Source organism: Watersipora subatra, chromosome 1 (assembly GCF_963576615.1).
Source record: "Watersipora subatra chromosome 1, tzWatSuba1.1, whole genome shotgun sequence".
In the NCBI taxonomy this organism is placed as follows: Eukaryota; Metazoa; Bryozoa; class Gymnolaemata; order Cheilostomatida; family Watersiporidae; genus Watersipora; species Watersipora subatra.
Window position 1 is genome coordinate 45,656,352 of NC_088708.1, and position 23,773 is coordinate 45,680,124.

The 23,773-nt window shown below is 35.2% G+C and overlaps 1 protein-coding gene across 1 annotated transcript in view; it reads right to left on the reverse strand.

Moving 5' to 3' along the window:
• The window catches only part of LOC137388229 (transmembrane channel-like protein 7), a 30,888-nt gene extending 7,789 nt beyond the window's left edge, over positions 1–23,099 (reverse strand). Inside the window, exons 1-14 of the mRNA XM_068074733.1 lie at positions 23,081–23,099; positions 22,598–22,794; positions 20,167–20,291; positions 17,735–17,804; positions 10,273–10,354; positions 6,050–6,208; positions 5,313–5,467; positions 4,787–4,953; positions 4,473–4,620; positions 3,470–3,631; positions 2,933–3,108; positions 1,669–1,884; positions 1,146–1,253; positions 70–145 (exon numbers count right to left, since the gene is read on the reverse strand). Coding sequence (XP_067930834.1) covers positions 70–145; positions 1,146–1,253; positions 1,669–1,884; positions 2,933–3,108; positions 3,470–3,631; positions 4,473–4,620; positions 4,787–4,953; positions 5,313–5,467; positions 6,050–6,208; positions 10,273–10,354; positions 17,735–17,804; positions 20,167–20,291; positions 22,598–22,794; positions 23,081–23,099 — 1,860 coding nt within the window. The remainder of the gene's footprint in view (positions 1–69; positions 146–1,145; positions 1,254–1,668; positions 1,885–2,932; positions 3,109–3,469; positions 3,632–4,472; positions 4,621–4,786; positions 4,954–5,312; positions 5,468–6,049; positions 6,209–10,272; positions 10,355–17,734; positions 17,805–20,166; positions 20,292–22,597; positions 22,795–23,080) is intronic.
• Between the last annotated feature and the right edge of the window lie 674 nt (positions 23,100–23,773).

A 23,773-nucleotide genomic window follows, 5' to 3' on the forward strand; every position in this document is an offset into this window, starting at 1 on the left:
CCTACGTGTTTATTATACTAGTATATAAATATACAAACCTGTATCATATAAGAATTATAAAATTCCTACCTTTTTAGTGTAGAAAGTGATAAAGAATTGTAAGATACAAAGAGCGGGTATCAGTGGACTGTAAAACACTCCCAACCTACAATATATTACCCTTCTTGAATACGATATAAATGATACAACACCTTACAGGTATGACTAGAGTATTGTCATAGCGACAATAGTTTGTTATCTCAGCAGGCTACCATTCCCGGAACGAAGACTTTCAGTATATGTTACTGAGTTCAATAGGTTAACAAGGTGTAGATATAACAGTGCACAGATATAAAGTGCACACATAACGGTATACAGATATAAAGTGTAGAGATAACAGTGTACAATTATATGAGGTAGAGATAACAGTGTACAAATATAAGGTGTAGAGATAACAGTATATACAGATATAAGGTATAGAGATAACAGTATACAAATATAAGGTATGGAGATAACAGTATACAGATATAAAGTGTAGACATAACAGCATACAGATGTAAGGTGTAGACATAACAGTGTCAAGATATAAAGTGTACACATAACAGTATACAGATATAAGGTGTAGAAATAACAGTGTACAGATGTAAGGTGTAGACATAACAGTGTACAGATATAAAGTGTACACATAACAGTATACAGATATAAGGTGTAGAAATAACAAAGTATACATATAAGGTGTAGACACAACAGTGTACAGATATACAATGTGTAGAAAAAACAATGTACACCTACTGGGTGTAGACATGAAATCATTAGGTACAATATTTGATACTAGCAGTTGCAGAGCCAAAGTGTAGACATGGAACTACGTATATAGATAATAGGTGTTTATATAAGAAGTGGATAAATCCAAGGCTTAGACATGAGAGTCTATGAATACAAAGCGCACCAAAAGAGTAAACATACGGTATGTATGGTGCAGACACAAGAATTTTGCAGATGTATAGCAAAGCATTCAAAGACAAACATACAAAATGTCAGTGTGAGATAAGATAAGATGAAATCACAGCTTAGAAAATTGGTATCACTTTGAATACAAAATAGAATTCTTGAGTATCTGTTACTATACAAAGTCTGTCAGAAATATATACAAAAATGACACTGACCAGCACAGTGTTTGTGAATAAACCAGATCTAGCACGTTCTTTGGTATGATGAATTGCTGATATCCAATAATCTTGGCGAGCTTGCAGCTGCATTTGCTCACGATCAACCTTGAAAACAGCCAAATTACCTGATAAATCCTACATACCACATAAGATTCACTATGAATCACCTAAAAATTGCTATGAATCATATATTAGTTAGCATAATTCACCTAGTAGTAACTTCAATCACCAGCTATCATCTGATCAATTATATAAATTACCTGCTCAATGCTACAGGTAACCTTCTCAACACTATAAATTACATATTCAATGCTATAAATTGCCTGTTCAATGTTATAAATTACCTGCTCAATGCTTCAGATCACCGGCTCGAATCTATAAATCACTTGCTCAACGCTACAGATCACCTGCTCAATGTTATATAACTACTGACTTAAAATTTCTTATTAATTGCAATAATCTTCTCATTTACTAAATGCTATAAATCACCTCTACTAGCATACATGTCTATGAAATGTACCTTCTAGGAAACTCTACAAAGATAGCAGAGATGACCTTCGCCACAAAGTCAATGATAATCAGCTTGTAAAGTTGCTGACCGATGCTTGTTTCCCAGCAGTAAAATGTCTGGCAGCCACCGACACCGATATTACAGTAGTCCTTCGTGTCACAGCTGATTGATATGTAGAGAGTTGCGAATAAGACTGCTAGAGAAGCCAGTCGCAGAAAGACAGTCCTACAATAAGAATGTATTTATATCCTCTGATCAGGATATTTGACTAATTCGAATTATTATTATGAAGTCTTTACTTGATAAATAAAAATAAAAGAACAGAAGTTTTCAGAGTAGAGCAAGCGAATGAGCCCTTTGAGTATGAGTGCATAGACAGACAACTCTAAATTGTCAGTTTAACAAGCATAAAAGTCATCATCACTCGAGCATGTTTATGACTAGTAAATCACAGGTAGTCTACTCATATGACTGTGACGTCATTTACATCCAATTATATATATTATATTATATATATATATATATATATATATTAACACTGTTCATGCTACCACTGTCCATGCTAGCATTGTCTATGGCAACACTGTTTTGGTTAACACTGTTCATGCTAACACAGTATATGTATGTACATGTATATGTTAATTGCAGATAGTTTTCAGCTACTAGTAGAGTAATCCACATTTGATACTCAAATGCTTCTGCCACAATAAATCATATAATCATTCAAAATACAACATCAATGATAGATTGTATACGTTTACATTGTACTCGAGTACAATCTACGTTTATATATATATAAACGTAGATTGTACTCTACGTTTATATATATATATATAAACGTACTCTACGTTTATATATATATATAAACGTAGAGTACGTTTATACATATATATATATATATATATATATATATATATATATATATATATATATATATATATATATATATATATATATATATATATATAATGTAACATAGACAGAGGTAGCATGAACAGTGTTAGAATAGACAGTGTTAGTATAAACAGTGTTAGTATGAACAGTGTTAATATAGTTAGTGCTAATATAGACAGTGTTAACATGAATGCTGTTAACATAAGAAGCATTAGCATACCAGTATTACCATAAATAATGTTAACCTAGAGAGTATTAACATTTTCAGTGTTCACCCTAATAGTGTTCACATTCTACAATGAAGCCATAGCTAAAGTATACGGAGTACCAGAAGCATGAAAGAGGTTTCCTTCACCTGGTTACAAGGCAAATGAACTACCTGATCAAAGTGATTTGTACTTCAGTCTGTGGAGTGTAGTCTTCGCCAATGACAACCTTTTCAAAAAGTAGAGGCACAATTATATTGAGAATGGTGATGGTAAGGGAAGGCATATACTCTATGAGTAGCTGTAGAGATGTGTTCCAGCCATGGTACTCAGGCCACGTTGTGATGATCTGTATAAGTATAAAGAAAATCAGCATTAGCCAGATTGTATTAAGCTGGAATGGAACAAATCAACCTTAATAATATTATATTACAGCTGTATGTAGAGTGCAACATTATATTTCAGTTGTATGTAGAGTGCAACATTATATTACAGGTGTATGCAGAGTGCAGCATTATATTACAGTTGTATGTAGAGTGCAACATTATATTACAGGTGTATGCAGAGTGCAGCATTATATTACAGTTGTATGTAGAGTGCAACATTATATTACAGTTGTATGTAGAGTGAAACTGTAATAAGACTTTAATGAGAATGCAGCTGACCAACAAGTCATGTCCTGTAAGGCAGAAGAATGAATTGACGAATACCTTGGTGCTAGTTTCTGTCGTGTAGTATATGAGGTAACCTGAGCCTCCCAAAGCGCCCAGTACAAATATGTTCACCAGAATTCTCAAGCTCCAGAGTTTGAAGTTTTGTAGGTTAGTGCGAGCCTGTCTTCTGGCTTTGTCTCGCTGCTCATTTAAGTCATGCTGAAATATGTAAAGTTAACATTTATTACATTTCTGATGATTGACAATTGAAATGAGTTGTAAAGTGTCAGTAGGTTCTATTTATTATTCACCATAGTCATCTGAAAGCAAATTCAACTATTGTTGTTGTTGTTGTTGTTGTTGTTGTTGTTGAAAAGTTGTTGGTTTTTGTTGTTGTTGTTGTTGAAAAGTTGTTGGTTTTTGTATACATAGCATTGCATAGCAAGGTCCAATAGCTTTATCAGTTCAGTTCGCTTAAATGATTTTGAAAGGCTGTAAGCCTGGTGGCTAAGGTTATTTTAAGGTGTAGATTAGAAAAAAGTTTGAGAAGCAAAGAAAATATTTTTAGTTTTTTACATGTCTGTATGCATGCAATTTGGTCACAAAGACCGCGTAACTATGTCTCATGGTTCAAAGTTTTTGATTTGTTCAGTCCAAAAAAATTTTGCTTGTTATAAGTCTGCTAGAATAAGCTCCATGTGTTTTTAATTTTCATGACTAACTTTTAATGACTGAAGGCTAAAGGCCATTAAACTACAGATTTAGGTCTAAAGTTGTTTGGCAGGCAAACAGATTTTTTTGAAAGAAATTAAACTGATTAAGGACTGGCACATATACATGTCCGTATAGACAATATGTTTCCACAATCGTACTCAAACCACAGTTGTAGTTGTTTTCTCTCTAGGAAGCCACAACTACAGTTAGTAACAAAAGGATCAGGCAAGCCAGTTTTTGTATATTCTACTTTTGCTTTCATTAAGTGTAAATTCTTTTGTTTTTAAACATTCTAAAGAGTCAGGGTTCCTAAAGAGTCAGGGTTCCTGGTTATTTTAACACTTACCTTGACTTCTCCAAAAATGCTCTTTTTCTTGAGAGCGACATTCTTTGGGTCACTGAGTGCATAATCCCAGGTGCCAAAAGCCTTGTTGCAAAACTGATAGAGCTTGTTGTCTGTTGAGATGATTGTTTCTTTAAAGCCTTTTGCTGACCTGTAACATATTTCTCTCTGATACACCATATTATCTAAAAGATTATCTAAGAAGGCGCTGTTAGCTACAGTATAAAAGTGATACATGCTAAACGTCGATTGGCAAAGTAGTAGCAGGTTTTTTAACAACATAATAAGTGAATGCTATCTGAGTTGAGTTTACTTACTGTTTGACCATGAGAATGAGGCTGAGGGAAAAGTGAAACCCAGTCACGAGAATGTACATAAATGGTAGGTTGTACGTCTGCACGTAGTCTGAGACAACTGAGATATCAACAGTCAGGCTTGAGGAGGAGTAGAATCCATAAAAGAGATATGTATCCTCCATGAACCCCTTCAGACAATAACAATAACAAACGTAATGTAATGAAAATACTTCTATTTGAAATCAGCTTCATTTGAGATCTGTTTACAAGGACTCCTCGTTAATAAAAGGTTACTCTTAAATCAATGTTAAATTGTCACAAATAATAAAGTGCTATGACTGTCAAAGCCTTTTATTACAGCATGCCCACATAATTGCGCCAATCTTTATTCTCTGTGCCTTTGCGCTTTTTGACAGAAAACAGAACAGGCAGACAGCCAACGACTGATAATACTATAGATATTATGACATGCTTTGACAAGTTCTATTAGTATCAAGTTAGCCTTCCTAACCTGAGAGAGGTACAATTTGAGAAATAATAAGCTCACCGTTCCTTGTATGAAGTCAGCGATATAGCTGACCACTGTGTAGTTGCCAGAAATCACACCAGACGTGTCATCGATATGAGTCTGATAGAGGTCTGAGCAGTTGTTGACTGAGTCACCATAGTAGATGACATCTTGGTATAAATTACTGATGTTACCTGAAAACATGCCGAAATATCTCAACACATAAGCAGTAACCACAAAAATAGAAACATTGATTGATAATATTGATAATATTGATAATATTGATAAGAAATTGAAGTATAAATTTTAAGGATGAATGTACACAAAATTTTAGTAGATTTTACAAGAAAGTATCGATATTTTTCTATCATTTGTGATTGTTTTTAATGTTTGAGGTTATCTGACAGCCAGGTTACGTCAAGATTAAAATCGATCAAACTTTATCACGGTTAACATGCTCATGTCAAACAAAAGTGTGATTATGATGTCTATAGTAGAAAGAGACCGACAAAATCGAGACGCGTAATGCTGTAACTTGAAGCCGATATCAACTATAGCAATCAGTGACATCATTTCGGCATATATTTTTTTTCTAAGTTTTTATATGCGATCAAGTTTTGTCGATTCTAATCTTAAAGTATTCTGACAGTCAGATCACCTCAAGCATCAACAACAATCGCAAATGATAGAAAAACGCTGATACTATCTGATAAAATTTAGTAAAATTTTGTGTAAACTCATCTCAAACGGTAGCAATTGTTAAATATGTCGCTTACTATTGAGGCATGGCTGTACATAGGTGGCGTTGGAGGTTTTTCCTAGCACAGCCTCCGGAATAACAATAAATAGGAAAATGAGGCTGAATATGAGGACATCAAGGAGAAACAGCCACTTGAGAAATACAAAGTATGATACAACTCCAGTTCCAAAATGGCCTACAAAACAAACAAACTGTCTGAACAGAGAACTCAAGTCATAGGGTTACGCCCTTGGACCAATACTCTGCAGGTATCATATAAAAGGGATGGGGGTTGACTCCCACCCCTCTCATATAAACTAGCTAGGGGAGGGGGTGAACTGTCTCCATCCGATTCCTGGGGGCTTTTACCCAGCTCTTCTTTGTTAAAAAATAAAACTGTTTTTTTACATTTAAGACAGATATATGTTTTACAAGTGCACCAAAATACCAATACAATACATGAATTCACACTAAATTACACCTTTCCATAAAGAAATGACCTTGAAAATCAGTGTTACTTCTGCTGTTGCCTTTGAGAGACGTCTACCAAACACCCGAGACTGACTCATTGAACCCCTTGGGTTCGATGGAAACCAGGTTGAGAACCACTGCTTTAGCTTAGCCCTATTTAAGCAAATATGGTAAGTAGCAAAAGACAAAAATATCGCACACCTATGACAGGCTAAGCTTCATCTACTATATAAATGGCAATCTGTGTGTGTGTGCGTGCGTGCTTGCGTGCGTGCGTGCGTGTGTGTGTGTGTGTTTGTCCGCCTTATAGAGCGGTCTTTCCTTTTTTCGTCGTACGAATTTCGGTCGTACGAAGCGAACTGAATTAATATGAGTAAGTAGTAAGATTAAATTAGTAGTAAATTAAACAAAATTTACTACTCATTAAATAAATTAATGAGCAGTAAATTACATGTAATTAATATTTACTGCCAACGTGTACCAGTAACGTCACTTGAACGTTTGTTTCTTGCGGCCACTGGAAAAATCGTTGTTCTCGTTTACTGAATTCCTACATCAAAAAGGTGAGTACTTTTCATTCAAAGTTGTATTGTCTATAAATTGCCACATCTCCACTACATAACCTTTTTACTGCCATCCATGTACAAATTTAGCTATCGGCCTACTGCCAGCCATTTTGCCGATATTGTTTCATGATATGTATACAATATTTTTTCAATTTCAAACTCCATCTAGAACGTTTGTTTTGGTTATGTATTTCATTTTGCCAACATGTTAACAAACACTGCTATGCAAAAAATTCATTGTATCTATACTTTGTGCATTGATAAAGTGATGTGAAGCTATGAAGCTAAAACGATCCTCTACAATGTTTCTTATTCTTACAAAACCATTACTTCCACCACCATCAGAGTCAGTGCTGCTATCGCTATTTTAATTTTCTATGTAATCACAAAAATCTGAATCGGTTATAATGTCATCAACATAAGTAGTTTTTTGTTTTTTAACTCGGAGGTGTTTACAGAACTTACACAAAAATGTTTGTTTTTAAGTTGGAAACTCTCAAACAAAGATTTAAAATTAAACTTTGGACTAATTTTATACAGAAAACTTAGAACAACACTGTCACTACCATAAAAGTCCTAAAGATAGTTGGTTATGTTATCAACGAATAATAAAATTCAGTTACTAGCAATTGCTGGGAAAGTCGCAAAAATGCGTCTATGGCGGTCGACCATAGAAAACGCATAAATTAGTCTACTTCAGTGAAAGGGTTAAAAACGTTGGATCTGCCACTGTTTGTGATAGTAAACATGTTCATTTCCTTCCGCAGCTGAGTTACTTTTACTTTTTTTTCCAGCTACGAGTACTACAGAACTACAGCTACTACAGAACTTGCACGAGTACTCTGAGCGTTGCGATAGGCGATGGTGAGAAGAGAGAGATCAGGGTATATTACAACAAAGCACACCATCTCATTCACTTTTAGAAACACTTGAAGCAGCACAATGCCTCCCAAAAAGCCTACTGCCAAAACGCAAGAACAGATGGATTCCCGTAGAGAAAGAAGCCGAATTCGCAAAGCAGCAGCTAGACGAGTAGAAACTGCTGAGCAAACATGACTACTGCAAGAACAGGCCAGAACTGCTACTGCAGTTGCTAGAGGTGCAGAAACTGCAGAGCAAACACAGCTACGCCTACAAAGAAACATCATAGCTACTGCATCTGCTAGAAGTGCAGAGACTGCAGAGCAAACAGAGCTACGCCTACAACGAAACATCATAGCTACTGCATCTGCTAGAAGTGCAGAGATTGCAGAGCAAACAGAGCTACGCCTACAACAAAACAGAATAGCTACTGCAGCTGCTAGAAGTGCAGAGCAAACAGAGCTACGCCTACAATGAAACAAAATAGCTACTGCAGCTACTAGAAGAGCAAAAACCTCTGAACAAACACAGTTCCATCGAGAGCAGGCTAGAATAGATGCTGCAGCTGCTAGAAGTGCAGAGACTGCTTAGCCGACCCAGCAGCAACTCAAATGGCTCAGAGCAGCCGCTACAGCGCCCAGGCGTGCAGAAACCTCCGAGCAGATGCAGCGGCGACAAGAACATGATGCACTAGCTACAGTAGCTACTCGGCGAGCTGACTTTCCAGGGCAGATGAAACGGTGACAACAGCAAGATGCACTAACTACAGCAGCTGCTACTAGGTGCCGTGCATGGGCAGAAAACTTGGCACTTGACTACAATCCTGCAACACAGTATAGGGCCAAATTTTTTATGGGACGAATGTCCAAAAATGCTCCAGATGTAATGCCTTACGTTGTAAAGGCGGGAGGTCATATATGTAGTTTATATAGTAGACTTTATTGATAATAAATTTTATCAACACAACCACATTAATGCTGCACAGTTTGTATATACCATGTCAAAACACAGGCTAAAGACGAAGAGCTGGTGAGTCAGGATTAGTGTTTTAAGCATGTAGAAATCTCAATTCAATAAATGCAGGCGATAGCTCAGCAGTGCAATAGCAAAATATTTTTTAGAATTTCTTAAATTATGTAAAACTTTTCAATGCTACCAGTTTGAAGAACTTCAGTTTGCCTAACAATGTCAATTTCATTATCAGTTTTGTGTACAAAAATAGGACAACTCTGATTTGAGCGGTTTGAGACTGATGCATTGTAGACTAGCTGTAGAACACATTGCAGATTTCCATTGTTCTTTTCAACATTATTGACATGTACGAAATATGTGTATGCAGTCTGATCAGCACAAAAATTTCAGTAGATTGCATATTTGGAGTTGTTTTACAGTATGAAAGACAACTCGCAATAAACCTATTGCTTTACGTTAACCTGTTCCCGAACACGGGTAATGCAGCTAGTAATTAATAAAACTGTCACGTTGCTTGTAATATGGAGGTGATAGTATAAGGTGAGAGTTCAGGATGTGTATGTGTGTGTATTTCACTGATTAAACAACAACTGAACACAAAATAGTAACAGCTATACAGGATAAAGACAGGATTATAGACCATAGCTATACAGCATAATACAGAATAATAGCCTAGCTATACAGCATAATACAGGATAATAGACTAGCTATACAGCATAATACAGAATAATAGCCTAGCTATACAGCATAATACAGAATAATAGCCTAGCTATACAGCATAATACAGGATAATAGACTAGCTATACAGCATAATACAGAATAATAGCCTAGCTATACAGCATAATACAGGATAATAGACTAGCTATACAGCATAATACAGAATAATAGCCTAGCTATACAGCATAATACAGGATAATAGACTAGCTATACAGCATAATACAGAATAATAGCCTAGCTATACAGAATAATACAGAATAATAGCCTAGCTATACAGCATAATACAGAATAATAGCCTAGCTATACAGCATAATACAGGATAATAGACTAGCTATCCACGCTAATACAGGATATTGATTTTATAACAAAAAACTACTCTGCGAGTTAATCCATGGATTCATTTTCAGACGCAGTTGAATATCCTCAATTTAAGAACATGGGGTATGATGCATACATGTAGGTAACAATATGGGATATGATACATACATGTAGGTAACAATATGGGGTATAATACATACATGTAGGTAACAATATGAAGTATGATACATACATGTAGGTAACAATATGGGGTATGATACATACATGTAGGTAACAATATGGGGTATGATACATACATGTAGGTAACAATATGGGATATGAAATAGTGCAGTGGGATAAATATACGTGTACTTACCCTCTATCTCCTTGAAGCTGCCCTGCCAAAGTTCTGTTTTGTATGAGACTTCTTTGGCAAACAGTTTTAATTTTTTTCTGTCCTACAGAGCAATAATGTAATATTTAATATACTCTTCATACTCTTTTTAGGTATAATTTTATATTATTATTTTTATTATCATTATAATTTATCAAGAAAAACAATCTGACTGAAATCAACTGCTAGCAATTGTCTAGCCCAAAAAATGGCAACAAAGGCTTACTGTATCATTATGCTGGTTGCCAATTTGAGAGCTATCTACAGTAAGTAATGAGCCAGAGAAAGTCTGTGTTCCCTACTACATTCATTGAACACTTATAGTTCTGGCAGCATACATATATATGTTGCTTGAAGTTCATTGGTGAATACGTTATGGGTCTATAGTTCTAAGTCTATGGGTTTATGAATGCGTATATTTAATGTTATATTATAGCAAAGAAAAAATAGAGTAAGGAAACAATTTTTTGTACTATAAAAAAACATAAAATATAAAGAGAACTTGGCTGTTAGTCAATCACAACAAGTTTGTTGCAAACAGATATAGATCTATTATCATCAGGTAATAATTTGGTGAAAGCAGATATAGATCTATTACCATCAGGTAATAATTTGGTGAAAGCAGATGTAAATCTGCATTAAGCCATTTTGTAGTGATTCACTAACAGCTAAGTGCTTATATACAAAATATTGAGAATCATTGCTGACAAGCTGATGAAAAAAGGACATCGCCGTATATATGTGTGACCAAGTGCCACCTTCTGCTAGACTGAACTGTCTCTCAAGACAGAAGGAGAAATATAAATACGTATGAGCAGAGATGGATTACAAGAAGGCATGTAACTCAGTTCCTCGTACCGTATTAATGTTGTATAATGTCAAACCCAAACCTGTAGTATTCATCAACAAGTCAATAAACCATTGGAAGACTGAGTTGAGGCAAATGACAAACGACAGCGATTATAAACATCAGTTGTGGCCGCAACAAGAGTGATGTACTTTCACCTCTGCTATTACTATCTATTATCAGAGTGATGTACTTTCACCTTTACTATTACAATCTACTACCAGAGTGATGTACTTTCACCTCTGCTATTACTATCTACTATCAGAGTGATGTACTTTAACCTTTACTGTCTCAATCCTTTGAACAACTTGCTTGAGGAAACCGACAGCGGGTATCAGTTCAAGAGTGATACAAAAATCAACCACCTTCTCTCATTTACATGTACATATGATAGTAAGCTATATGCCAAAAAGGACAGGGATATAGATGATCATGTAAGATAAGTACATGTATTTGGCAATGAGATTGAAAGGACCTTCGACATTTAGCGGTGTAGGTTAAGTCTGAGAAAAGGCCATATGGTCAAAAAGGACAACATAAGGTCCATCAGACAGCATACATGACAGATCCTTAAGAACCAACTAAATACCAAAAATCGTGTCAAGACATCAATGCAGATGCTATGGCTATGGGGAGGTGTTCAACTGACATCATTAAGTGAACAAAGGATACCATCAAAGAAGCCGATATAAAAACTATAAAGCTACTAACTATGCGTAAGGTTTTCCACCCAAAGTTCAGCATTATTTCAATGATATCAAAGCAGCAAAGATGGAGAAATGGACCTGATCAGTGTAGAAGGAGTTGTGAGAAGTAGAAAACAAAGTGTAAGATATTATGCGGCCTTGATGGTAGATTTGAATAGGCTGCTATATACATTCCATTATGTTCCTATATAATAATGCTAAGAAGGTCTATTTAGCTGTTCTGCCGAAAGACGTTATCAAAACCCTCAATCTGTGATAAATTTTGCTGATTGTTCAATTGCAACAATAAATCAGAGATAGTTTCTAGCAGACCAAGCTTGGTTTTGTTTTGAAGACATCGAGACAAATTTGATCAATTTTTATCATATGTTAAGAACCAATAGAAATCAAGAATGTAAGGATTAATGATTATCCCCGCAATATATATATATATGTAAACTGCGCATGATAGAAGAGTCAATATTGAAATTAGTGTATTCAATAAAAACTGCCACCATGTCACACTTGGCTTTATCACAATCTTTGTTGGAAGGATGAAAAGAAGACTGACTCATTGGAATTACATGCTTGATACCAACTGGGTCTAGATTTATAACTTTAAGGTTTCATCTCTCTGGCTAGGCACAAAATGTTGAAACCTCTAAAACACTGGGTTCATTTGTGAATTATTAAGATGAGTGAAGTGTTAGCAAATAATAAACATAGATCAAGGGTGGGCACTAGCTTATAGGAGACAGAACTATGGCTACACTGTGCGTGCCATCTGAGTGCAAAGTTTGTAATCTAACCCACATTTTGTTAATTAGCTATCAATATTGATAGAGTCGCAGTAGGTGAAGTCAATAGGAGAAGAAACGGCTGAGAGATAACAACGTTTGTAGCCTGTCAACATCGAGTGAGTGCCCTACAATGACTAACCTTATTTTGAAAGTCTGTTGATGAAATTACAAAAAAGGTATTAAGAGAGGTTCATTATTTTTATCAGAGTCCTTGAACTCTTCTAACCTACAATAGTCAGACTCACTTAACTAAAACATTTCATTTAAAGTATAAGTTCTCTTTTATTTTAATTCTTCTGTTCTTCTATAGTAAAGTGAAAATATGGTGAATATCCAAAGTGTAAACTGTAAATATATCAGACAAAGACATAACTTTTAAATCATGTTTATCCTTTCAGACTAAATAACTCATCAGACGCTGACGTTGCCTTTATAAGAAGATGAAAAACAGAGCAACAAACAACCTTTTAAGCTGATAAGAAAAGAATTGAAGTACAAGCTTCAGCATATTTCAGATTTATCAAGACTTCATGGACCAATTGCGGTTATTAACGCTTTTATTGTAAGACACTGGATGCATAATACCATATTTAAATGGCTCACACACTTATGTAAGCATTAGCTCTAGAAAAAAGACATCAAGCGAGTTTTAATTTCCTCTCTTGTAGAGTAAACAAGATAATAGGTAATTCAAACCCAATGTCAACACTAGCTTTGTTTCGGTGTCACAAACTGGGCTGATTTGAGGCTGTTCATATGAATGCTGACCTAGATACAATCAATCGTAAAAAGTATTGTTGTGGAGATTGTTGCCAGCGGTTTTGTAAATGTTAGCTTCAACAGACTTAGCAATTCTTTACATATGGTAATCACCGTGTTCTTTTGAAAAGGAATAACTCATACTCATTCTGCAGTCAATAGTGTTAAATCGAGTAATATATGAAGTTATTGACTCTGATCTTAACGCAGGTCTTACCATGTAAATTGTAAACACTGTCTTACTTATATAATCAGTGCTCCTAAATGTACGCATGCATAACCCTGTATTGGCATCAGAAGTCATCGATAAGTTAACTGCATGTATATGCCATAATACGTATGTATATAAGTATGCATGTATATGGCATGTATAACCCTGTATTGGCATCAGTAGTCATCAACCAAATAATGCCTTTTTGTTACATGCCAATCGAAATGTGAAAAGTCAGAAATCGGAAATTGTTGAATGAGTTGAACAAAAGTGTTTTAATAGTTGGTAATCCAGTAGAATTGAGGAGTCGGGAGTGACCTTCATGTTCACTATAATGATACTGATGAGAATGGTGTTTAGAAAAACTGTTTGATAGTTTTAGTTGAAAGAAAATGACTGTTTGAGCGAATATCACATGCTCAATTTTGTTTTATTTCTGAAGAATTCCTTAGAATTTTTCATTCCTAAAAGAATATAACTGAATTTTTTTATAATTGTAATTGTTCTGATTATTACCACCAACACAAATCTTGCTTGGAAATTACTATTCATTTCTATTATCTACAATTTCTCGAGTAGTTGTAAAACTGCCAGTTCTTTGGAAATTGTCAGGTCATACTAAAAGCTGACTAGTGAACGGCTATCAGAGGCAAGCATTCATCATGGCAGACGATACTGAAGAGATTAACTTAAAACACAGTCATTGACCAAGCACTTCCTTTTGTAAGGCAGCAATGAAGGGGCTGCCACATGAAATAGTCAACTCAAGAGCCCTTAAATCAGGCCCCTAAATCTTTTTACTAGGAAATTGGTGAGTGTTCAAGCTGCTCATAAAAATAACCTTTCTTGAATCAAACCACAATTTCACAACTTGATGCTTGCAAGGCCTTATAAAACATTAGCCACCAGCAACTTTTACAACACAACACAATATATAAAATCTAGAGAACGAAAACTTATTTGGAAAGTCAAATTTTTACTCCACTACAAATCTGTTTTGCAAAACAGATAAAAAGTAAAAAAAATACAACTTTCCAAATAAATTTTGGAATCCAAAATTCCAAAATTTTGGAATTCCAAAAGTTATATCCCTCATCTAAACAATTACTCCACTTATTACTGTAGGTTTGAATTTTACTTTATTTATGTTTAGTCATAGAGTTACTTTTAAACATAACCGTAGGATAACTAACTACATATACTAGACTAACTAGAGTATAGCCTATAGGAGATATTTTCTCTCTCTGACAACTAATGGCAAGTACAAACAATGATAAGAATGATACTAGAATACAGAATAGAGATAGACTGTTAGATTATTTTCTAGTTTTTTTTCCATTTCTTGTTGTTGCAGTTGGATTCACGCAGTGATAAGGTGTTAAGAAGGAGTTAGTAGAAGAGCCTGATGATGACCAATTGATATGAAAGGCAGGAGTAGAGTAACCTTTTGACCTTATTGTAACACAATAAAGTTTTAAAGTTGACTAACTGATTGCTATTGCTTATATCCAGAACTTATTTTAATTTTGCATAAAACCAAACCAAAATCTGACTTATCCCTCATCAAATTATTGATTAAAATTATATATTCATAATTTAGTTTACTTTAGGTTTAATAGACTAACTTATTAGCCTGAGCAGCCTACCAGAAAACTGACTAGTAGTGATAACTCTGCACCGAGAACCAAAGCTAAAAGCTCTGTTAGCCTTAAGTAAAATTATGAAACATTTTAATTCAGGCTGCCGTTTTTCTACACCTCATCAGTCCTCAAATCAAACCTGAACTTGGTATCAATATCTGAAGCACATTGTTCAATTGACTCCTAGTGTCATCATCAAGAACTGAATATTCCATTAAAAACACTTTTTTGATATGGCGATACCGTACTTTTAGAGTTTTACTTAAAAATTGCTGGTTACAGTACTTTGTCATATGTGGCATTTCATATGTAGGCCTAACTCTTTTTATCCTCATTGGGTAAAATTAGCCAATATGTGATGGTGTTTAACCCTAAGGCCTAGATAAAATTGAAACCTAATTATTTATTGGATTCAAAGTTTGATCAGGTTGAATAACCTAGGTTCAGAATTTCTACCTGTTACAGTTACACGCTTAGAGTGGGTCAATGAACTGTGTGAAACAAACTGATACAGCCTTAGCATGGATGCAAAGGTCTGAAGCATACGGTAGCACTGCTAGCTTTGAGATAAACTTGAAAATGTGGTGACGCAAGTAGCTGCCATTTTTTAAAACTTGTATTTTGAGTAAGACCTCATTGCCAATTTGTTATAAATAGCATTAATAGTACATTTGCTATTAATTAACACATTAATTAATAGCAAATATTATATAGTTTTGTTCACTCGTCTATAGACTTATTTCTACTGATTGAACCAAGATTGAAGTTATAACAATACCTTTTATATCTAAAACTATAACTGTGTCAAAAAAACATATATTATATTGCTTATGCAGTAAGTATATATTACGCTTTTATGTTTCTCGTTTTTGGTGTTTGAAGTAAATTGAAGTGTAAATAGTGTTTGAGTGTAGCTTAATGCAGCATGCTTTTTGTTGTATCCTTTAGAAAAAAACTTGGTGTATCTCGTAAAAAGTCTGCGGTCAACATTGAAGTCAGGGACAACAGTATAATGTATGTTAAACAACTACAAACATGGTCTCTGATATACAGCAGCAATTATATTCATGTCTGGTTGCATAAGGTGTACTGAAAGTCAATTATAAAACACCTGTTCATGCATGACAAAGAGAGTCCAAATACTCTCCGACCTCATTTGCCTGTCAAGCTTTGCACATTGAAAAACCTCTATGTCATAATTTTATTGGCATTGCTCATATCATCACAAGAACCTCAGCTAAATAATGTTGGTTTATTTGCGTGAAAATCCTCATATCACAGCAGAATCTAAGCTGCTAAAAGTTGCAGCTATATAAATTCAAGATAGAAAATCTAACCAACCAAAGTACATGTATATAGAGTCTTGCAATGATGCATTTTGATTGGTAAATCGACTTCTGGGTTATTACCTGGCTGAAACCTTTTCATCTTATCCCTTGTGATGAGTTAATTGTAACTTTCATCATAGTTTTTGTTTTCAAACCTTTCAAGTGTCCAAATTTTAATCCTGATCATACTGTCATAAAACTCTTTATATCTAGTTTAATTTCTCCTGATCTCGGTTTCAACCTCAGACTATTTGGCCAACATTGACTAGTAGATCGAAACCCGCCCTCAACTAATGTGATCTACATGTACATGTTCATGTACTTGAAGATTGTAGGAAATAAACCATGTCTGAGTAAAACAACTGTATGAGAACCAGTTTACCGAGTTAGTGAAGGACAGCAAACCATAATTGAGATCAGCCTAGAGTACAAATAAAATGTTTTCCTGAGATGTAAAAACTGTAGGGTTCAATCTCGAAGGAGCATGGTTGAAGCAGTAAATATTTTTGTTACTCTTAACAGTTTTGGTAGATAAATATCAACTCTATTATTGGTCGATGCTGTTCAAAGCTAATTAGATGATGAGTAAATTATGTGTATAGGACGAAAAAACTTCTTTGCATAACTCTATTGCATAACTCTATTCTATAATGTCGATTGACAAGGTGTTATTGTTTAGTATAAGCTGTAGTGGTTTTTCTAGGGAAGTAGGAATGGAATGGATAGTCAAGCAGATTGATACATAGTTTACTGACAAAAAGGTCCTTCGCTACAAATGATTATCTTAAAATATGTAGGCAGCTGGACTACAAAACCCGATAGCAACAAGTCAATGGGTTTGCTTATGATCTCATCGATACATATTATGAGTGGTAAGAATAACCTGCACTAAACACTACTAACATCATTGATTGACTTACACTCTGCTAGAGAAGTACATACGCCAAAATATAATTAGAATTATGTAGTATGAAGGAAACTAATTAGAGTTACGTACTGAAAAGGTTTTCCATCTAAGTTATTCGGCAAAAGAAAACAACTCCAAAGATATGCAAGATGCTCTCTAAAAACTTTTCTGTTTTCTCTAGTAGCCTAGAAAAAAGGCATTGTGTAGTTAATGCTTGTGTAATGTCGCTGTGCAAAATAATTCTTATAGAAATATCTTGTACTCACACGTTCTTGCTTGTAGAGAAAACCTTTCCAGCCTTTCATCGCACTAACTTTTTGGGACATTAACTGTTCCCTAAAGCATAGAGAGACGAAAGATCAAGTATAACTGCCCATACACAACAAGTTGCGAGGAGAAGTTCTCTTGCAGCATTATACTTATATAGCAAGTCTTACTGGAGTTGGGACGCCGTTTTCAAAGAGGAGCCTTCAACTTGTAGTGGTTTAAGAATTTTCACTTAACAAAATAATTAAAGGCTAATTAAAATGCTTTTAATCAAATTTGTCTACAACAATCGTATAGCGGTTGGTGCAAAGTAACAGGTTAATAATACTTTATAAGGCTGGTTTCTGAAACGTTTGCTACGATCTCCCTTAGCAGATCCCTGGCAAGTTGTTTTGATCATTCTCCTCAGGCATGCATTCTATGGTGCTGTCTATAGAGTCGGCAAGATAGAGTTCACTAGCCAATGAAAGAAGGAATACTAATAGTAGGTCTAACTAGAAGTTTGAGTTTCAGATAAGTGAAAATGTTTTTAGACTGAAAATTAGCCAATTTAAAGAGTATGTTTGTAGGATGTCAAGTTCTACAACTGTAAGCTCTTTCTTAATTCAGTTATACTCAGTTACTCTAGCCTTAGGTCCTAAAAGTGTCAAGTTCTACAACTGTAAGCTCTTTCTTAGTTCAGTTATACTCAGTTACTCTAGCCTTAGGTCCTAAAAGTGTCAAGTTCTACAACTGTAAGCTCTTTCTTAGTTCAGTTATACTCAGTTACTCTAGCCTTAGGTCCTAAAAGTGTCAAGTTCTACAACTGTAAGCTCTTTCTTAGTTCAGTTATACTCAGTTACTCTAGCCTTAGGTCCTAAAAGTCTAAAAAACTTTCGTTAGCGAGTTTAACTCACTATCAGCTCATCCTCTATTTCACCAAGACCAAGTATGTCAGTTCTATTGAGCACCAGCTTGTGTTCAGTTTGAGACCTTCAGGCCAAATTAGCCATTTTAAAGATGGACTTACACAAAACTTTGGTCGTTTTAATCAGAAAGTATCGGTATTTTTTATCATTTGCGATTCTTTTTGATGTTTGAGGTGATCTGACTGCCAGGATGAGTCAAGATTAATGTTGACAAAACTTGATTGCAGTTAAAGGGTTCAGATTCAACCAAAAATGTGATTATGACGTCTATAGTTGCAAAGAGACTGACAGAATAGAGACGCGTAACACTGAAACTTGAAAGCAATAGCCGATATCAACTATAGCAATGATAACAACTAGTGATGTCATTTCAAATGTATTTTTATGCACGTTTCAACCACAATCAATTTTTGTCCATTTTAATTTTAAAACATCCTGGCAGTCAGATCACCTCAAAAATCAAAAACAATCTCAAATGATGGAAAAATATCGATACTTTCTGATAAAATCTATCAAAATTTGGAATAAGTTTATCTTTATACCTATTCATTGCGTAAATTAATCTGACTTAGACCATAATAGGAGTAGGAAGTCAACTTCTTACAGCCAGTAATAAAGATGGAGTTATGTAACAGATTAGAACTGGAGGAAACAGGCCTTCAAGGTTTAAACTGAACTAAAACTAAATGCCAATCATCCTCTCAGCGTTTGCTGTTTACAATATCAACAGTTCTAGTTCCGTGTGCTATGACGACCACATAATTTCACTTACCGCAATATTTGAGATCTAAAATCAATATTACGCTAATGATTAGGGGGCCAGAGTACAAAGAACCATGACTAGCTATTCAATTGAATGGACAATGCTGCATTCATCAAATTATTATCAAAATGCATTCAATCAAGTATTACGCCTAATCGTGCATAGCCAAGTTTTGAACGTAACCATAATAAAGGCAGCATAGTCCAGGCACAGCAGCGTATTTGTTAAGATTGGTTTGTATTGGTCGCTGTTCATCCATGAAGACAATGATACAGACGAAAATGTTTGACTTTGTATAAAATTAACAATAAAATACAACATTTATATGTGAATGGCTGTCAATGTAAACCAAGCTTTAAAAATATTTAGGTTAGTTGGCTTTACTAATGTCATTTACTGTAATAGTACAGGCTGAGCTAAAATATTTTCATGCATATAAATCTTTCCTTCTGTAGCTCATTATCAATCAATGCCAATCATAAACTGCATAGATGTAACATACCTATATATAGTATATAATAAGGGTTGATTATATCTATGATAAACTGTGACCAGCCGAAAGCAGTTTTGAGTCCTGATAATCGAGTGAGTAGCACACATCTACGGCGGAGTGAAAGTTTAGCCACGAGTTATAAAACTTATTTAAAGCAAACTTAATTCACAATTCACAATTAACTTAAGCTCACAATTTGAAAGTCTAACTGAATCAACATTAAAATATCAAAATATACAATGATAAAGAACAGGGTGTCAAAAATACCTGAGCATTCTTTTGACGGCAATCGGACAGGGCATATCTCGCAGACGCGCGAGCTGCTTCAGTTGCTCTTCTTCGGTGTTACATGTTTCAAAACCAAGCTCAGCGAGATCAACGTTGGAAGTTTTCTTTGAGCGCGTGTCCGCAATTATCTACAATTATATCAAAGAGACTATAGTAAGACTTGGATATGCAGGAATTGAAAGCTCTTCTTCGCTGAACTTCTGTTGTATGGCTCTAAGTAATTGTATCAACCTCTCTCATACAGTTTTACCTGTTCTATATTGACAGTATCACCTGCTCGATAGTGTCAAAAGCTTTCTTATACATTTTTGTCATTTCTAAACTGCCATAGCATCTCTTGGTCTAGCTGTTCTATATAATGAGATACTCTCCTAGACAAGTCTACTTGCTTTATACTGTCACATCATCATTCTGTAGAGTGTCAAAAACTTTATTATGTACTTCAACCTGTCCTACAATGTCACATGATAACCTGTAGTGCTAAAACCTTATCATACTCTTTTACCTGTCTTCCACTGTCATTCACCATCTATTATACCTGTTGCAAAGTGTCATAAACACATTTTGAAAATGTATATACAAAAGTAAAAGTGAAAATAAGCAGAGAATATTCGAACAGAAAATGTGGAAGAAGAAAGCTAAAATGGTGTGAGCTTCGCATCTGGTTATACTCATCATACCTACTAAAATTAAATAACAAAACTATAGTGATGAGAAAAAATAGTGATTCATATAAAACCATTTTTTAGCAATTATACCTTGTTCAAGCAACTTCTTTGTGCCTACATTATAAAATATGAAGACCTTTTTCACAGAAAAATTTATGAGAGCTTCAAAAAGAAGTCAAGAAGTTTTACTAGCAAAGGTCTAGCCGCTTATGGATGCTGTTACCGTGAGAGCTTCGTCTATTGTTATAGAGCTCATCCTTCGTCTCGTCGGGGTTTTGAAGGAAGCCGGGTAAGGCTGGTAAAATACAGGTTATACTCATAGAACTGAAGCCTTACTCACACACCATGTCTGATAAATTGAATGCTAAATAATTTGTTATTACTAGTTCATACAATACATATTGATTACCTTATTACGCTCACCTTTAGTTAGTATACAGCAGCAATGAGCAGCGCACTGTCAGCAGAAAATAGTCATACTCGCTGCCAAAGCCCTACTATATCCACTTAAGCTTGATAGCGTAATAGGTTTGAAGCAAATTACTCCCTCATGTATCTTTTACATGTAGTTATTATTTTACAAAAGAGAGCTTCTTGAGTTTGTTGCTATTAGGCTTACTTACTTTAGTAACCCCTGCATCTTTACGGAGAGAAATACTGTGAACGTTCAGAAATCAGTTGTTGTAGTTTTCTCCTTTTCCTGATACTGATCTTGCTTTTTGTTATTAATCAAGAAGTATGCATATTGCAGGAGTAGAATACTAAATACAATGCTCGATAAAAAATACTCGTCATTTGAGGCTAAATGATTAAAAACAAAGAAAAACGCGGAACATAAGCTCGGTGTTTCTCTTGTCGTCGATGTAATCTCGCCATTAGACTGAGATACCTGACCAATTACTACTATGTAGTAGTTTCATATTATCCCAGCTTATTTATCCTTCTAGATAGACTTTCTACTTTTACTCTATTTACAGCGCGTTTACACCAGTACGATTTGTCGGAGTTGTGTTTCCGCTGAGAGAGTTGGAGTTGGAATGGCTTTTAGTTTGTTTAGGATTTGAAATACGTTTTATAAAGGCTTTACACCAAACCAGCTCAAACTCCAACACTACAAAATGGATCAACTTATTTAGCCAATGAAATACTATATTGGTATCTCTTCCATATGCTTGTACTTTTGGCGCTGTTAACATTTCGAGATGTGATTGGTCAATTCCATGTTGTACTCTGTCAATGATGGCCGTCAACAACACGCAAACATAATATGCAACATTTTACCGATCTTGTGGCAACGACTGGGACAAAGCCATTTTTCCAACCATTTTTCGTTTTACACCAGACTTTGTCGGCCTGGAAGCAACTCCAATAAATCTTCCTGGTGTAAACACACCTGTACTCTTTGCTCTTTAGTATTACGCTTGTTAACTGGTGTATCATTTCTTAAGATAATTATTAAACATAACTTGGAATTCATCAAACAAACTCTGTGTATTTGGAGCCACTACTTGAAAAAACTATTTTAGCAACATTAAAACCTTTGTTAACAACCTATTCATGGTTGTGTTGCTTATTTCTTTAAGCTTTGCAAAGCAGCGATCAGCAAAAGAGTTTAATCATCGCGAGTGCGACGATTAAACTCTTTTGCTTAGTCATCGCGCAGTGATGATTCACCGTGCGATGATTTATTGCAAATAATCTTCGTCTAAAAACACTTTTAACAAAATTTTAAGATTTAATACAAAGTGATAAGAAAGTACCTGGTCCGGGCTAGACTCTGGAGCAACTTGATTCTGCTGACTTGCGGCAGCGTGTAACCTCCTCGCCATGCTCGCTCGGCGAGTTTTTGCTAGCTCCGTTCGTACGTCTTCTCGAGCCTGATTTGCACCTTGAACGGATTTGACTGCCTGTTGTGAAGGCAGCCCTTCTAGATCATCAGCTAAATTAATACAAGTTCCAAAAGTTAATGTACAGTAATTATAATAAACCCCACTTTTTCATTTTCAAATTTTGTGCTTGAAATTACCTGACAAACTGCAAAGCTACAATAATGATGTTTGATAAAGATGATTAGCTACAATGATGTGATGCAGGCAGAGTATTATGTAAGTATTGCCAGGGTACAAGTCATTTGAGACACAAGCTTATCGATCGGTCTCCCGATCCTTAATTTGGTCAAATATCTCTTTTGTTCAGCAGTCAATCAACATTTGTATCTCGCTTACCCGTTTTTTTTGTTTCCATTTTCAAGCTAACAGTAGACTTGGCTCAGTACAATTATCGCCGCTGCAGCTATGTGGTCCAGTCAGTGTGCCAATCAGGCTGTAATACATTTGCATTTCACGGGCAAGTGTGTGCATTATCAACGCCAGACTTATTATTTGTTTTACATTCAAACATCGGATAAAAGATTGCGTGACTGTAATGAAATTGCTGACACGCTAGGGGTGTATCTAGGCTCAAGTCTTACTTTGCTGCCTAGTTGTGAGTGAATAGAGAAAGACTCAATGCTAATCGCTCAGCCGTAACAGGTGAATAGAACCTCAAGGATTGGGTCTTTACCAGCTGTTCCCATGTCAGTCGGGATAGTGCGACACAAAAGGACATGTCTGCATAGAGATGGCACAAGGCATAAAAAGGCACCAAAAGTGTAAAACTGTAGTCAATAGGATAAAATTAAATCGATCAAGAAAATGACTACTAACAATAGCGCGCAGAAAGCATCTCAATATTGTATCCCGTAAGAAGGTTGGTAAAATGATATGACCCTTGAGTGATGATAAAGTTTGCATTTTAAGTTAAATTTAAAACTAAGTAAATCATTTGAGGCAGGGAATAGCACAATAACCATAATATAATAGGTCACAGTAATCCGTTGTGATTCAACAAAAAGCATTGCTTGAGAAAAAAACATAGAA